The sequence below is a fragment of the Aulonocara sp. 'chitande type north' Nkhata Bay genome, linkage group LG23 (assembly GCF_057382095.1).
Source record: "Aulonocara sp. 'chitande type north' Nkhata Bay isolate Kocher_YH1m ecotype deep benthic linkage group LG23, A_spYH_male_GT1.1, whole genome shotgun sequence".
NCBI classification, from domain to species: Eukaryota; Metazoa; Chordata; class Actinopteri; order Cichliformes; family Cichlidae; genus Aulonocara; species Aulonocara sp. 'chitande type north' Nkhata Bay.
In genome coordinates this window covers 48062913-48080446 of record NC_141365.1, presented here as the reverse complement: position 1 = coordinate 48080446, position 17534 = coordinate 48062913, and the positions used below count along the sequence as shown (strand labels likewise).

Below are 17534 nucleotides of genomic sequence, written 5' to 3'. Positions count from 1 at the left end.
GTTGTTGTTAATAAAACAATAACAAATTCAAATTCAAACATTGCTGCATTCTTCTGTCACTGAGGATTCCAAACCTGCACTCAGTCTCCTCATTACTTTGGTATTGAACAGACAAACTTTGGAGCTCCTGCAAACTTTATTCACAAACTGCAAATATTTTACACAAATCTGCGACTGACAACAAGCACAGAGACTTCAAACAATCACTGAAGTAAGGACTGAAAGATTTACTTTTAAACAATAATGATTAAGACCTTTTTCGTAAGGTTGTTTTCCCTTGATTGCCAGCTGTTACTGTTTTTATCTTCATATCTTTCATATTTGTCCACCTAAACAATGCTTTAATGATACAGTTTGAGAAGTTTGATATGAATTTATCCAACTGACTTGAAAATGAAACTGACAACTGTCCTGTAATCTTACACAGAGAAACCAAATCCTGCGTCTTTGCCTTGACAGACGCCTAAAATGGCTCGAGCTGTGGTAAGTTACCCTTCACTGTGTCTGTTTCTAAACATTAAATCGTGTGAATTTTTAAAGAAAAATCCAACAACAACAATAATAATATGTAACAGAGCAAAACGTCAGATGACTTAAATGTTCCTCTGCAACACAAAGTCAAAGTCTGCCTCCTCCACAGGCAAAGGAGAAGCTCCCACGCTCATCCAGTGCAGACCGTTGTGCTCTGGACAATGAAGTTCCCGCTTTCATGTTCCGACCTATCAGCGCACCTGCATGTGAGCTCCTAAGTCCACCACCTGCTGATGCCAGCCTTCAGTCGAAGGACACAGACAAGATCATGCATCCAGATTTGAAAAACGATCGTTCATCCCTGGATGATGACGTGACGTTTTTAATGTGTCCTAGCGATGTTCCTCTGCCTCCGAGACCTCCACCCACTGCAGAGGTAGGTCTCTGCAGAAAGCGCAGGTATTCTACTGCTTTTTCTGTTAATGATGAAGAGGAACATTTGATGCCCAAACGCATGAGGCTGATGAGTTGGGATGTCTCTAAGTCTCCAGCTGCTGAGAAGGAGTATGTTTGCTTTACTTGTCCTGAAGACAAGAGGTCTGAGTTACCTCTCAGCTCCCTCCAAGGCCATCCACCATCACAGGTCAATAATAATGACACTGACCAGTGTACCATTCTGCTGCCTCCTGAAATCCCAGTGCCTCCACCCACTGCAGAGGTAGGTCTCTGCAGAAAGCGCAGATATTCTACTGCTTTTTCTGTGGAGGATGAAGAGGAACATTTGATGCCCAAACGCATGAGGCTGATGAGTTCTGATGTACCAGTTTCTTCAAATCCTCCACCTGCTGATGCCAGCTTTCATGCAAAGGACACAGACAAGATCATTAATCCAGATTTGAAAAACGATCGTTCATCCCTGGATGATGAAGTGACATTTTTCATGTGTCCTAGCGATGTTCCTCTGCCTCCGAGACCTCCACCCACTGCAGAGTTAGGTCTCTGCAGAAAGCGCAGATATTCTACTGCTTTTTCTGTTAATGATGAAGAGGAACATTTGATGCCCAAACGCATGAGGCTGATGAGTTGGGATGTCTCTAAGTCTCCAGCTGCTGAGAAGGAGTATGTTTGCTTTATGTGTCCTGAAGACAAGAGGTCTGAGTTACCTCTCAGCTCCCTCCAAGGCCATCCACCATCACAGGTCAATAATAATGACACTGACCAGTGTACCATTCTGCTGCCTCCTGAAATCCCAGTACCTCCAAGTCCTGCCCCTGTTGGAGTTCTAGAAACTGTTGATTTTCCTTTTGTTGATAATTAAATACATGTTTGTGGTAATAAATACATTTTTGAGCAAATACGTGTTGAGATGATTTGGTTGCTTATGATGGTTATAATTATCCAAACAGTATTATTCCTAATAAGATCTTTACTTTTTATACTTATTTTCTCCATGACCTATTTCGATGTCTATTTTGAAGATCCACTCATATCATGACAGTATGCTTATTCTCAGTAGAGTGTATAGCCACATGTGAACAAATAATAAATTAAAGTCACTCATTAACAACTTACCACATACGCCGGAGCTGAATTCAAGATGTAAGCAGACGTTTCACAGATATCTTGGTTGTCTTTCCATTTCCTACACTAACAGTATCCTGAGAATTGGCTTATAGAGCTGATATAAAGGTGAAATTTGATGACTTAATCGAAGCATCATCAGCTTAAATGCAAATGAATCCACTGTACTTGAGGTAACCTAACACTGACCATGAACGCCACAATCACTGTGCGCCAGTCCAACACAGTGCTTTACTGTGAACTCACCACAGTACTGCAAACTAAAGTGTTTATCTTCCAGTCCAATCCAATCCATCTTTATTGAGAAAGCACTTTAAAAAACCCAGGACAAAACCAAAGTGCTGTACAGTAAATGAGTTAAGAACAATAGAATAAAACATAACAGTAAAAAAATAAAACACATAATACATAAAAAATGTAAACAGCCCTATATTTCAAAACAAGATAAAACAGCAAAAATAAACTAAAAAACTCAAACTAAAAACCAACATCTTACAAGGTGTCAAAGGTCAGGGTGAAGAGATGAGTTTTCAGGAGTGATTTAAGAACAGGCAGAGAAGAAGCCTGTCTAATCTCTAAAGGCAGATCGTGTCACAGTTTCAGAGATGCTGCAGCAAAAGCACGATGTCCTCTAAGTTTACGCTCAGTCCTGGGAACATTCAGGAACAGCTGATCAGCTGACCTGAGACAGCGGGTGGGTTTATAAGACTGTGGCAGCTCAGAGAGTTAAGATGCAGCTAGGTCATGGAGAGCTTTAAGAGACATTAATACCAATAAGCTGCTAACATGATGTTGTATTTTATTTACATGTCTGTTTTAGCACTTTAACATTTGCATCTGTCTAACTGGCTAACCATGCAAGACTATTGTAAGCATTGCTCTGTAATAGTGCGACATTTTGGACCCCAGGAAGTCCTTCTGTATCTGCACGATGTTTGACCTGCAGTCTTTATAGCCGCCTATGTATATTCTTTTAAACCTTTTTATTGTTTTTAAATGATAGTTACGGACCAAATGTTAAACTATATAGTTGAATATATAGTTAAAGTGTTTCTCTAGATACAGAGAAAGGTTTTACATCAAAAGGTCATCTGTCTGCATATAAAACAGAAGCTTTCATGCAGATGCACTTCCTGTTTAGAGACTTTGAGGTTTAGGTAGTGACGGGGGTGATTTACTGAGCGTGTAAGTTTTCCTCCTGTCAACACACTCTACAATGCCGCCCACATGCCACTCCTGTCCAGTCTTGAAAGCAAAACATGTATGTATAGTATAAAATGGTGAAATGCTGATTTCCATGTTTCAATTGAATCACTTGATTGTAATCAATTGATTGCAGAGACTTTTGTCAAGACCCTATAGAATCAGAAGTCCCGTGAACATGCACTAATAAAAGCTGCAGTTGTAATAGGGGATAAAGTGGTGTGCACAATGTGTGTTTGGATAAGATGTCAGTAATGCATTCACATTAAAATCACAGGGTTTCTTTCTTTTTCTTATTTTTCTTACATATCATGTAAAAAAAACACTCCTGCAGCATTTTTTCTCTGCCACAGATTTAGGAGAGGAAGAGTCCAGCATTTCAACACCTGTGCAAATGTTAGTTTATTTGATAGGTGCATCAGTAGTAATTATTTAAATTAGAGTTTTCAGCAGTGTTGTTGTATTTACAGCAAAGTGCCTGCAAAGTGTAAAAACTAATTAACTGATGATACTAGACCCTTAAAAGAGATAAACACCACTAGTCAAGTCATAATGGCTACTTACAAATACATAACCACTCAACACAACCCACACAGTGATCTAATGCACAAAAACAAAGGAGACTTAAACTGGCTGAATCAATTACTGTAAAGAAAACATGGAGGAAGGCTTCCTGTGGCGTCTGGCTGCAGTATAGGTCATAAACCTGCCTCCTGCATTACAGCAGACAGGTCAGGGGTCAAATGAAAAGCAAAATGTTTACCTCAGATTAGGGATGCACCGATACCACTTTTTTGGAAACGAGTACGAGTACTTGCATTTCAGTACTCGCCGATACCGAGTACTTAATAAAAACATGATTTAAATTTACAGGTAACAGCTTTAGTCCTATAATTTAACAACAAAACAAAACAAGGGACTGGTTTGGAATTAAGAACATTTATTTAAAATAAAAGCATGTTGTATGCAACATATTACAGAATAAATAATTATAAAAAAATTTAAACAGTGACAGTGCAACTCAAGTATTTTTCAGTTTATTTTAAACTCTGCCGCTTTGGACAACACAAGGGGCATTAATAAACATCTTTGCCATTTAGTGCACAATATGTGAATAAACTAACAACATCCACCGACATAGAACTGTGGCAGTCAGTGCAGCTGAGGTAGGTATTAACATCAAGTCTAAGATGACTCACTAAATGGAGAGAAACAGTGAGTGGCAGGGTTTTTTTAAGAAAAGTAGCTTTTCTGCATCATCAGCAGTCAGACTGTTTCTGTTTTCATCTATAATGTGTGACACTGAGCTAAAAAGCCTTTCACTGTCCACACTGCTACATGGGGCTGAGAGCTATTTACAGGCTATTTTAGCCAAAGTGGGGAACCTGATTTTGTTGACACCCCAGTACTTCAGAGGACTGTCTTCACGAGGGCTTGGGGCCTCTCCGAGGTATGTGTCGAGCTCAATGGCAGCACCTGCTGCCAGCGGCAGCCTGGGCCTTGAGGAACAGTTTAGCAGGAGGTTCTGCAGCTTCTGCCCGACTCCCCTCTGCCTCACCTCTAGAAGCTCCTGCTTCAGGTGCAGCTTGGCCTCTGGAGCAGTGTTGTTGGAGAAGAAGCGCTCTTTATACCTGCACAAAATTCATAAATGTATTAATATGTGGAAAAATAGGACTGATGTCATGTAATACGTGCTGTTCCAGCGTGTCTGTACGTCCTGCTGCAGTCTCTTTATTGGCTGGTTGAGCTGTCCCTGAATGTCCTCGAGGCGGGAGTAGGCTAAGTCGGAATGTTTAAAATGCCCAACTATTTTCCGTCCCACTGCTTTAGCATCAGCTATGCTCCTCTGTGCTAATAAGCGTGGGTAAATAAGCGTGGGCAAACTCTTTGTACTCGTTGTCGTGTTGGGATTTTAGGTGCTTGATTAAATTACTTGTGTTAAATGCGCTACCTTTAGAGCCTCCTCTGGACAATTTCGATGAGCACAATTTGCAGTCCGCCTTTGTTTTCGTGTCTTCGTTCACTTTGAAATAGTTCCACACGGCTGACTTGTCTCGCCTCGCCTTCTCCCAGCTCTGAGATGCAGCTGGGGCCTGTGGGGCGGGCACTCGGCGCCTGTGATTAACCCCTTACATGCCGCTCAAATATAGACAGGTCTCAGACCGTGGTATCAGTCCTCGGTATCGGGGAACTTTTCACGAGTACTTTAGAAAATGCGGTATCGAGGCCGATACCAGATACCGGTATCGGTGCAACCCTACCGCAGATTAAATATTTCCCAAAGTAAATTGGACTGAACTGGCCAGTTAAATACACGAGGGGATACGAATAGAAAAAAAATATCTAAAAACAAAGAATGAAAACCAACTATTAATTTAATACTTAAGTCTGTGAAGGTTCTCAGTCATCCAGGTCATCGTAGTCTAAGGAGCTTGGAAGGAAAAGCGTCTGGACTTCTTGAGTTGCTTGAAGACGTTTCACCTCTCATCCGAGAAGCTTCTTCAGTTCTAAGGGTCAATGGTGGGGAGTCCCAGACTTAAAACCAGTGGGAGTTTCCCCCCAAAGAGGGACAAAGGACCCCTGATGATCCTCTACCTAATCACATGAGCCAAGGTGTGAAAGCGGGTGTGGGTCCTAATCAGCCAGGGTTTCGGGTGAGCTCATTGTGAAACCTGGCCCCACCTTATCATGTGATTTCCTGAGGTCAGATGGCCCAGGATGTAAATGGTCTGAGATCCCTTCCCAGACGCCTTAACGTCCAGTGAAAACAACACATCATTTTCTCTCCAGTTACCCTCAGCAGTCCAACAGACCTCCAGCACCAGTAAAACATTAACCAGAAATAGTTTATGGGACATGTGTCGTTATTTATGTTTGTGGAAATGTGCATTAAAATTAAAATAAAGATGCTGGTGTCTGACGTTACTGACTTCCCAATTGTGTGGCTTCTGGTGTGGCCTTCACAATTCAATTTTCAATTCAATTTTATTTGCACAGCGACAAATCACAACAATATAAAGTCGCCTCAAGGCGCTTTATATTGTAAGGCAGACCCTACAATAATACATACAGAGAAAAAGCCCAACAATCATATGACTCCCTATGAGTGAGCAGTCTGGAGACAGTGGGAAGGAAAAACTCCCTTTTAACAGGAAGAAACCTCCAGCAGAACCAGGCTCAGGGAGGGGCGGGGCCATCTGCTGCGACTGGTTGGGATGAGAGAAGGAAGACAGGATAAAGACACGCTGTGGAAGAGAGACAGAGGTTAATAACAGGTATGATTCAATGCAGAGAGCTGCATTAACACACAGTGAGTAGGAAAGGTGACTGAAGAAGAAATACGCATTGCATCATGGGAATCCCTCAGCCACATACACCTGTTGCACTACACAACAAATGCAAGCATGTCAGTTTTATTCATTTTATGCTCATCTTCATCATCAACTTTGTAAGTATCTGAGTGATTGGATGAAGCGGTTTGATGACGTAACACGCTATTTTAGTTTAAAATGCTTATAATGTTATGATAAATGGTAGTTTTGTTGTTACTTTTACAATATTATCCATCCTTCAGCTTCAGCGAACATGACAGTTAGCAGTGTAATAATTCCTCTGTGATAAAGAAAAACTAGCTTGTTTTCTTTTTGTGTGGGAGCTGGCACAGTGTTTCAACTTTACAGCCTTTTAATATGAAAGTCCTGTCAGTACACTTCCTTTTTACATCATTTCACACTTGCCCCGTGAAGGGCAACAGTCTGACGTCTGCTTAGCCAGGAAAGCTTCAGCTTGTTTCTTTCCGCACATCTTCCTCTTCACTGTCGGTGGCTCATAGACATGTTAACAAGCATGGACGTATCAAAACTTTGCTTGATTTTGCTGTTACCACTAGCTGTGTCCCATGATGCTGAAGGTAATACAAGGAAACTATTTTCATTATGCATTATTAATATTTTTAAATTTATAACCTCCTTGCTTTTAGTTTAAACTAAACACATTATTATGGGATTAAAAAGATGGTTTAACATTCACAAAATATAGAAACTAAAGTCCTCTCTGACACAGGCTGAATCTTGTATTTACCGTATTTTGCTGTCCCTGTTTACAGAGACTGTTGTGAAGACAGTCAGGAGAGAACACGATGTCACTCGGATTTGCAACAAGGAAAGTCAGACTACTATTGTTTTGATTATCTGTAAGATCAAAAGACAGAGGGACACAGGAGGAGAGTGTCATCTGCTGTATCGACACGGAGAGAACGTTACTCAGGAATGTGACCCCAGGTTCTCAATAACAAAAGAAAATCAGACTGCCTTTCTGGAGCTGACCAGTTTAACACCAGCTGATAGTGGGAACTTCACCTGTGAGTGTACAAACACTGAAGGGACATATATTGTCCATATCAGTGTCACTGTGGAAGGTAAATGCATTTTGGTTTCTTTATCTGACACAGTTATTCAGCACTGTGTTAGCATTGTATTGACCTGCTTATGTGTTTTTTATTCTTGTAATTTGTTCATTTCTTTTCTTCTTATTTTCACTGACAGCAGTTTAAATACTCTCACTGACTCATTTATCAGGTACATCTTTGAACCGAGTTGGACCACCTTCAGCCATCAAACATGTCTTCATTTTTTGTGGCACAACAAGGCGCTAAAAACATTCCTCAAAGATTCTCAAGACATATTGAAATTACATCATCACACAGTTGCTGCAGATTCGTCAGCTGCTCTTACTTGAAGCAAACTTTCCGTTCCACCACATCCCAAAGGTGCTCTGCTGGATTGAGATCTGGTGACTGCGCAGGCCGTACATGATTTGAGCGCCGTGACATGGTGTGGTATCCTGCTGGAAGCAGCCATCAGACGATGGGTATTTTTTGGGCATAAAGACATGAATGTGGTCAGCAACAACCTTCAGGCAGGCTGTGGTGTTTAAATGATGCTCAGTGGTTACTACAGGGTCCAAAGTTTGCAAAGAAAATCCTTCACAGAGCATTACACCACCAGCAGTCTGAACTGTTAGAAATCAACTCATCGGGCAAGGCATCGTTTTTTTAGTCTTCTGTTGTCCAGACTTGCAAACTGTAGCCTCAGCTTGCTGTTGTTAGAGGACAGCAGTGATATCCAGTGTGGTCCGCTCTGCCTCAAGGTTTGATGTGTAAACAGCATTTTTACCCAGAGAATCACAGCTCACTGGATATTTTCTATTTTTCAGACCATTGTCTGTGAACAGAGATGATTGTGTGGGAAAATCCCAGCAGATCAGCAGTTTGTGAAGCACTGGGACCAGTAACATGTGCCATGTTGCTCTGTTTGAGCATTGATTTGCTGACATTTTATTATTTTATTAACCTTTATTTAACCAGGAAGATGAAACTGACATGTGATTGACAAATGAAATGAACACTGAAATATTTGTGTTACACCCTGAACAAATATATACCTCATAAAGTGGCCAGTGAATGTATATAAGCAGTTGGACCAATTTCAGTTCATAGTAATATTCAGAAAAGATGCAAAAGAAGAAGAAGAAGACAAAAGAAAAGAGCACAGTGACAATATTTAAAGCTCTGTGGTTATAAAACTGGGGTTTCATTACTTCACTCAGAGTTTCAGTAGACGTAAACTGTGTTTGATTTGTGTTTTGATTTCCAGGAAATGAAAGTAAATGATTTTACTGACAAATGCATCTTTTCAATGATTTAGACACAAACGAGGCCCACACTTCAGCAGACAAATCTTTTTCCGTTTATCTGCCCGGTGTTGTGATCATCTTTATAACTGGAGTTATCGTGGGATTTATCTACTGGAGGAAAAGTAATGGGTGAGACTATTTTTGCTGCAGTAATTCAAAGATGATATAGATGTAGAGAAAGTAAAAGGAAACATCACATTTCAATAAATGAGAATTCGGTGTATGTTAAACATCATGTCTAGAATGAACACTTTTTATCCTTCCAAAAATAATTATCATTATTAAGAGAGAAGATAATATAAATGTAGATGTTCTTACTTGATTTTTCTCTGTTTGAATGTGAATAGTGTTACACTAATGCTGACATCCTTTCTTATCAACGTGGCTGCTTAAGGTCAGGAACATCTGGAGTGTCTGTACCTGAAAATCCCAACGGTTTGGTGAGCAATTTATTGCTACGATCTACAGCAGCTAGTTAAAAGTTTGCCAGTAAACATAAAACATGTACATTTATGTTTTAGGATGTTAACTACTTATATAGATAATTACAGATTAGTGTTATAATACTATTAGTGCCAACTTCAGTGTCCTTTATTTTGTGAAGAAGCTCTTACAGAAATGAGCAGAAACATTAAATAATCCAGGCAACAGATGGAGAGATTTAAAGATCAATAGAGTGTGTGGGTAGACCGGGTTGAACTTGATTAATACCTAAAATATTTCACTTTTCTAAAGGATGACGATGAGCCAGATCAGCCCTATACAAACCTTCAGCAGCCATCGAGTGATTCCTACCAGACTATCATCTCAGTGAACCATCAACACGACAACAAGACACGCTCAGCAAGAAGCGCAGGAACTGTGGGAGTGGATAATAAAGCTCTATGAAACATTTTAAAGTATATAAAACTTTAGGTGACATACTAATATAATAATATTCATATATTATAATAAACGTCCATCTTTTCACACTGGATAGTTGTTTCCCAGTAATGGAGACCATTCAGTCATAATACTCCAACTCAGGCTCTCAGATTTAATACAATACAAACACAATAAACTGTGGCAAACATGACTCTTTGTATCAGACTAGTTTTGTTTTTGAACAAACATCTCATCATAATTTGAACACAATGTCCATCCAGATAAACAGAGAGATCAGTCTGGCTTAAACAATGTTGGTGGTTTACCTTCTACTGTCCTTCCACTTTTATGCACTTCTATTTTAGACATAGTAAAAGTTTCAGTGTAGACACAAGAGGTGAAATAAGGAGGGTGCAAGTCTTCCTGCTTTCACTATAGTCTACCTCACACTGTCAGCCACAGTTACTTCCTCACCAGCATGACTGCACGGAAACTCTGCTTTCTCCTGCTTCTGCTTGTGGTTTTTAGCAGTGAAGGTAAATATATATAATTAAAAAAGAAAAGCTGTAAAGCCAGGTGTTTAAGAAGAAAGCTTTAGTTAGGTTAGTGAAATAATATATGTGATTGATTTTCCCACAACAACAAATATATAGAAACTATAATCCCGATTTTGTTTCATTTTAACTGGAACAATTTATAGAGACTCTTGTGAAGACAATTGGAAAGAAACCCGATTCCACTCAAATATGCAGCAAAACAACTCTGAATATTACTGTGATGATACTGTGTGAGATCAGCACAGAGAGGAGCCGAGGAGAACAGCGTCGTCTGCTCTATCGTTACGACCGAGGCTTTATTCATGGCTGTGACTCCAGGTTCACACTGATCAAAGAAAATGAGACTGTGTTTCTCCACCTGCTCAACTTAACATCTGAAGACAGTGGGAACTACACCTGTGAGTGTGGATTTCGTGGTGGATTGTATGTTCTCCATCTCAGTGTGACTGTGAGAGGTAAAAACATTTTCTATTTATACCCACACCGCAGATTCAAGGTGGATGTTTGGAACTGCGTTAACACTTTCTTTTCTGTCATACATGGTTTGAGGTCGTCATTCCCGCCTGCAGCGGATTAATGAAAGGTTTCAGTCAGGAGATGAACATCTGGAATGTTTTTAAGCTCTTCTTCTGGCTAATTTGTTTAAAATTTCATTATAAAACTGCTCCAATCACAACTTTGGTGTTATTTCATCAGTGAAATGTTTGAATGATGCAATTGTAACTCTAATGTAATGAAAAGATAAACATGTTTTCCACTTTAATATAACAGGTTAATGCAAATTTCGTGACTTTTCATGTTTTCAAAATGAAGTTTTTTTGTGTGTGTGGCAACATTCAACAGACGATGGAGATTCTTCTGGCATGAAGTTCATGGCTACAGTTCCCATCATTTCTGCTGCTGCTTCACTCATCAGTGTGGCTGTGATAACCTGTGGTTACAGCCTGAGGAGAAATCCTCGCAGGTGAAAACTTTTACTGACGCACTTAAACTCATGAAATGACCCTTTGAAATCACTTGAGCACATTACTGCATACAGCAGCCACTGTGGTGTTCAAAGTATCTCATAGGTTCTTTTAAAACACCACACATTAGTTGTAGACATAGCTAGTCTTGTTTTTGAGGTATTTTTCACCCCATGACCTCTGATGTTTTTATCCTAACAGAGAAAACAGATCAGGTCTAACTAACTTAACAGGATCTGAAACTCGCCAGATGTTTGTGAGTTTTCCATAGTTCTGTTTTACACTTAATTGTGCCGAGGCTGCAGTGCATTATGTCTGTTTTTAAGCTGCCCTTTAATTAAATGTAAATGACAGTGTAAATTGTTGTTTAGGACAAAGAGGACCGCTACATGAGCCTTCATCGGCAAAACATCGATGTCTACCAAACTATCTCCTCCGGTCGCCTTCATCATGATGCTGAGGCCACTGCATGTCACAGTCATGTACAATAATAATCAGAGATGGAGTTTTTATCCTGACTACGTGATCTATAAAACTATGATGCTAGACATGCTATCTATAAAAGACACTGACATTTTAACTTGCCAGCATCATGTGTACTGTTAGTTTGTTTTGCACTGAAAAAAGAGAAAAATATTAACGTCCAGTAAAACTTGTAATTATGTTGTGAATGAATTGCCTTAATTCATGGCTTTTAACACCATTTAATTTCTGTTTTTTATCTGGTTTGAACGTTGAAAATCCTGCCACTTGGCTCTGTGGCCTCTGCCACCATTATGGTTTTTGCTATACTGGTCCACTTGATAGTCATATTTTATTAGAATTTGATTCTAATTTTACTTTATTTTGAGTCATTAGAATCAGAACGGGGGTCAGGAAAGAAGAAAAAAGATAAGCTGGGGAGAAAGTTAACAGAAGAAGAGGGAAAAATAGAGAAGAAGAGAAATAGATGGAGAGGAAGAGAGAAAAAATACTGAAAATCTATTTCATCATCTGCTGAAAAACACAAGGAAAAACCAACACAGTGGGGAACCCACAGCAACAACCAATAATATGCAGTAAGTAGGCTAGTAAGTAGTAGTAAATAATAGATATTAAATGTTACTGAGCAGTAAATGGGCCCAGAGGGCCGAGACCTGAGGGCACCCCACCCGCAGCACAGGCCCAACAGAGCCAGGGGGCCGGGCCCCACCGAGCAGCCGCCCAGAGTGAGCCACTAAACACAGAGAACCACTAATGCACTGTGGGTGGGGGCACCAGCTACTGGCAGGAAGTGTGGTGGGGGGAAATAATACGTGACTATTTTTATGTGGAGTGGAATTAAACTGCCATAGAATATGCTTGTGGTGGATTTGACTCAACACAAGCGTATTGTCAAAGTGTTCTTTGGCATGCATCGAGACAGTTTCTCAGATACTGAAGTGACTTGAGCAGAGCCAGTTAAAGCCTACTGTGCTTGAGTGGGCAGCTCAAGTTTCCACGTGGAAGGTTTAGTGAGACAAAGACAGGAAGTTAAAGCTGCTGACTAATAATCTGCAGGTTCCTGATTTGAGTCTCTGTTAAGAGGATGGTGTCTCTGAGATAATTGCTTTTGTGCATCGATAAATAAACAGGGAAATAAATGAATAGAAAAAAGCATCCGAGCGGATGTGCACCGATGGTGTGCCCACTGGTCTTAAAGTGCCTTTGCGCCCCTTACCATTTATGGAGGTCCCATTTGGGCACATTGGCATGGACCTATAGTGTACATGGATATTGCTTTGTATTAGTTCTGGTATATTATACAACACAATAACATGATGCAGTGCTGCTGTGCACCATTTCTGCAAAGAGTGTGGTGCAAGCAAGGAAGATAAGATAACTCTTGCACAGTCATACCTAGTACAATAATACAACAAAATTGGAAACTGTCCCACGATAACACAATCATTTAGATACAATATTGGACTTTGTTTACATGTAACTGCACAAATAAAATTTAGAAATGTAATTATTGACAAGAGTGAACAACCACTTATAATGTAATCTACAGCTGTGAGCAAACAGCTAGATAGAGAATCAGAAGTGTTGTGTTTTCTACAAAGTTTGCTGTTTCAGTGAGAGTCATATGTCATATCATTTCAAACAGTGGCGATCCAGAAATGTTGTACAAACGAGTAAGACTAACTATAGACTTTAGCCAAAGTTGTTAAGTTAGCTAAAGAGTTGGGATTGTGTGTAAGGCATAAATAAACCTAAAATGCAATGTTTTGGACGTTCTTTGGCACATTTCCCTACTGTAGGGGTCTCTGCAAGCATACGGGGCTCTGAGAGGGAACAAGATGACAACGAGGAATTCTACTGGAAATAGGGTTGCCAACTTCCTGAAAAATAAATAAGGGACACCTCGTGGCCAGGGCCAGGCGACCCAGTTGTCTTCACCCTTCCCAGTGTGGTGAATTTTCTAGCTCTTTTTTTTAACCATTTGACTTGAAGTTGATTTAAGTAGATATGTTCTACTTAAATCCTATTCTATTCTTTGTGATATGAACACATGTGAAACAAATGATCATTTAGCCATTTTTTTGTAGCTCAAAATGACAACATTAACACAGTAAAACAGGTCTCTTTCTTAAACAGAAGCCTGTCATGCTTAACTTTTGAGAATATAAGTAAATCTTTCTTTAAAAGAACTCTGTCCTGCTTAACTTAAAATAATAGAAAACAATAGAAAGAAAAATATTCTTCTAACAGTGCACATTTAGTGCATTTAGTACAATTGGCTTCAGTTGAGGTATTATTTCAGCTTTTCTAATGCTAATCAGCTGCTCCTGTTTGTAAACCCGCTTGTTCCCATGATTACGCATCATAACTCATCATCATTATTCATCTATGTATTACTTTTATGTATTAGTCATCTATTTGTTGTAATCATCTATCCTTGCAGTTGTTTATTACACAAAATAAATTATATTATCACACTTCTGGCCACATAGCGCTGATATTCACTGCACATGCCCATATTAACTTTTTCCAGCCAGGTGTTTTCCTTTTCCCATTCTTCCCTTTCTCTGAGGGGAACAAACATTGCTGCTCTAATGCTGGGCTCACACTGTGCGGTTTTAGGCCCATTTTGAGCCGATTTTTGAGTCGTGCGACCGTTTTGGTGATCGGACCGTTTTTTGGCCTTCGTCGTGCGTCGTGTAGTATACGTGGGGTAACGAGAAGCGATTAACACCTCGAGCAGCTCCCGATCATCAATCGCTCGTGAGCCGCTCACACTGCTCACGCGCAAACACGTAAACGTCGGTGAAAAAGACGGAGCAGCACGGCTGTGCAGCGTGTGATCTGGACACAAGCGATGGAGGCACAACTTGTAGAACTTTGGAAAGCTCATCCGAGCTGCCTGATCAATGTTTTTCATTAGCAATTTAGCATAGTTGATGGTGGTGGTGTGTCTGTGTGAGTGAAAGACAGAGAGCGACAGATTTTCTGCTATAACCTTCATTTTATGGAGGCACAGTGTGAGCACTCAGGTCGCATCAGAGCATCGGGCCGTATAGTGTGAGACCTGCATCGTGACCTACCAACTTCTAACCCCTGCGAGTCAATCGTGCAGTTTGAGCAGGAGCTGAATAACGTGACTGAAAAAAAAAATCGCACTGGGCAAACAGTGTGCGATAAGTGTGCTGTCAGCTCATTGGTCACAAAGCAGGAGAGGGGCTGGGAATTATGTTTTCAAACAAACCGTTAATTCCATTAAAAGTTATAGACTACTTTTGAGTCTCACTGTATTACGGGACAAAGTGCGTCCCTTATTAGCTCAATACGGGACGTGTACTTTTGTTTCTAAATACGGGACAATTCCGTATTTTAAGGGACGGTTGGCAACCCTAACTGGAAACAGTCGATCATGTCTGTTAAAGCTGAATTCAGGGCAAACTAAGCTAAATTAGTGTTTTTAGCTAACAGCTACAATAAGCATAAAAGTTACTGTTGGGCTGTTATTTGTTAACAGGGGCGATTTTAGCCCATTTTGGGCTGCAGCAGCATAAAATCCTCAGCAGGCTGGGTAAGCTTGCGTGAGCTCTCTGTGGAGGCTGTTGCAGCTGAGATGGCTCACCCGAGCGGTGCAAACTTAGTTACCTTCAAGGCTCCAGAGTCAGCTGAGGTCAGCAGCTCAGCCTCTGGGGAGGTTACAATCCCTGGAACAGCCAGGTCTCTACAACCAGAAACAGTCTTTGCATGTGCAGCTTCAGAACCAGACTTGAAGTTCCAGTTAGTGTCCGATGTCCCAGAAACACTCAGGTACTCACTGAGCAATCTCTTGAGGCCAACACTCAGAAAATCAAACAGTCTTTGAGCCTTTGTGGGAACATTTATCGTCTGTGCTGGAAAGGTGGAAACATCTGGGAGATGCAGCCTTAACACACTGGGCTTCACAAGTCCTTGGAAGCAGCTCACTAAACTCAGGGATGCAGACAAAATCAGCACTTGCAGGAACACAATGTGCCCTCTCACAATGAGCTTGGAAGCATAAACTGAGTTTTCCTCACTGACTGTTTCAGACAGGATTGTGGGAGCAACACAAAAAGCAGCTTCAGCTGGAAACACACAGTTTAGTGTCTTTGCTGCTCGCTTTAAGTCACAATAAACAGGAAACTCATTGTGTCTCATGTCAGAATCACTCATATACAGGAAAGGAAGAGGCGGAGCTTATTTCCTGCAGGGAGCGGTTAGCAGTCTGTGTCTTTCTCATTTCTGACTCCTAAAGAGCTGAAAAACACAGGCTGTTATTGGCTGGCTGACACTGGGATTAATGTCCTTGAAGCCAGCAGTCTTTAATGTCCAGGTTCAGAACGGGCAGGTGAAAAACAGTCCTTTATGTCCTCTGATGTTCAATAAACTGTCCTGATTACTGAGGGAGCAGAGAAAGTGTCTCCATCACTCACCACAGCTGGATGCTCTGAAATCCTGGAATCCAGCTGTGGAGAGGAGCGCCGGCGGCGTGGACGCAGTTTAGTAATCGGGGAACGGGAGACAGGAGGGAAACACAGCTGGGACCAATTACACACACGAGACAGGAAACAGTAACACAGGACTGTCAAAGTAAAACAGGAAATATAACACAGAGTCCAAAGTAAGGAGACGTGGGACACAGTGAAGACACAGAAACAGAAACCAGAACTATAATCACAAAACAAACTCAGAAACATAAAGAGTGAATCAGCTGATTCAGTGTTTGTGACAAAAACATGGATCCTGGTTAATAACTTTTATTTGTTTGTTTCTGTATTATTTTGTGTATCGTTCTTATGAGCTGTTGTTTTGTCAGTGAAATATTATTTCATTGTTTTAAGCTTTTTGTTGACTTTGAAGTGCTTAAGTTGATATTTTTGAACATTTAATTTGTTCGATTATTGTCGAGTCGATAAAACTGTCAAACGCACAGCTGCTTCCAGCACGGCCGGAGGAGAGGTGGCCGAGCAGACGCACAACACACACAGCTCACAGGTTTGCATTTCTAGATATTGCAGATGTTGCAGAAATTGAGAGTAAAGAACTCAGAGATCCAGCGCTGTCTCCTGCCCCTTATTTATACACCACAACACAACGGCAGGCGTAACTCACACAAACGGGTAACATGAGGCTCAGATGCTTTGGACGTGTTCACATATACTGGACACAGAATGATGAAGATGGAGCTGCAGGAAGGAGGAAAAGAGGAAAAACACAGAAAAGATTCACAGATGTGGTGAAAAAGGACACGACAGCTTCTGTTTGTTAGTTTGGTTTTTCTTTATTTGGTAAAGATTCAGAAATAAAGAGAAGATCACATGTTTGAATATTATATTAACGTTCTGTAATTACAACAAGTTGTAAAATCTTTCCAGAGTGAGACAGAGACTGTGCAGAGACTGTAGAAGGACAGAGCAGCAGCAGAGCAGTCCAGATACACTGATGATCCTCTGTCAGATCCAGAGGGACACACAGGGCTGATGCTGGACTCTACATTGTGTCTGACAGTGGAGCTGTTCTCAGAGCAGTTCACTCTGCAGCACTGACAGTCATCTGCACTTCATTCCTCTGTCAGTCACTGCTGGATGAAGCTCTCCTCTCCACCTCCCAGTAACATGGCCCAGTCAGAGCGTCTCTACTAGAGATGGCACGATACCACTTTTTTATGTCCGATACCGATATCATAAATTTGGATATCTGC

General features: G+C 40.7%; 1 protein-coding gene across 2 annotated transcripts; it reads left to right on the top strand.

The window, feature by feature from the left end:
• The first annotated feature begins 7089 nt into the window (after nucleotides 1–7089).
• LOC147302868 (uncharacterized) lies at nucleotides 7090–9837 on the top strand. Of its 2 annotated transcripts, none has more exons than XM_086284540.1 (5): nucleotides 7090–7165; nucleotides 7361–7672; nucleotides 8961–9077; nucleotides 9331–9389; nucleotides 9685–9837. In XM_086284540.1, exons 1-5 carry the CDS (start codon nucleotides 7090–7092, stop codon nucleotides 9835–9837), a joined length of 717 nt encoding a protein of 238 aa, XP_086140666.1. The 2 variants fall into 2 exon arrangements, with proteins under 2 accessions (XP_086140666.1, XP_086140667.1); XM_086284541.1 differs by having other exon boundaries at nucleotides 8961–9078; nucleotides 9344–9389.
• The last annotated feature ends 7697 nt before the right edge of the window (nucleotides 9838–17534 follow it).

Coding starts and splice junctions, on each gene's coding strand:
- LOC147302868 (XM_086284540.1), top strand. CDS start 7,090: ATGTTAACAAGCATGGACGTATCAAAACTTTGCTTGATTTTGCTGTTA. Junction 7,166..7,360: donor TGTGTCCCATGATGCTGAAG/GTAATACAAGGA, acceptor CCCTGTTTACAG/AGACTGTTGTGAAGACAGTC. Junction 7,673..8,960: donor TATCAGTGTCACTGTGGAAG/GTAAATGCATTT, acceptor TCAATGATTTAG/ACACAAACGAGGCCCACACT.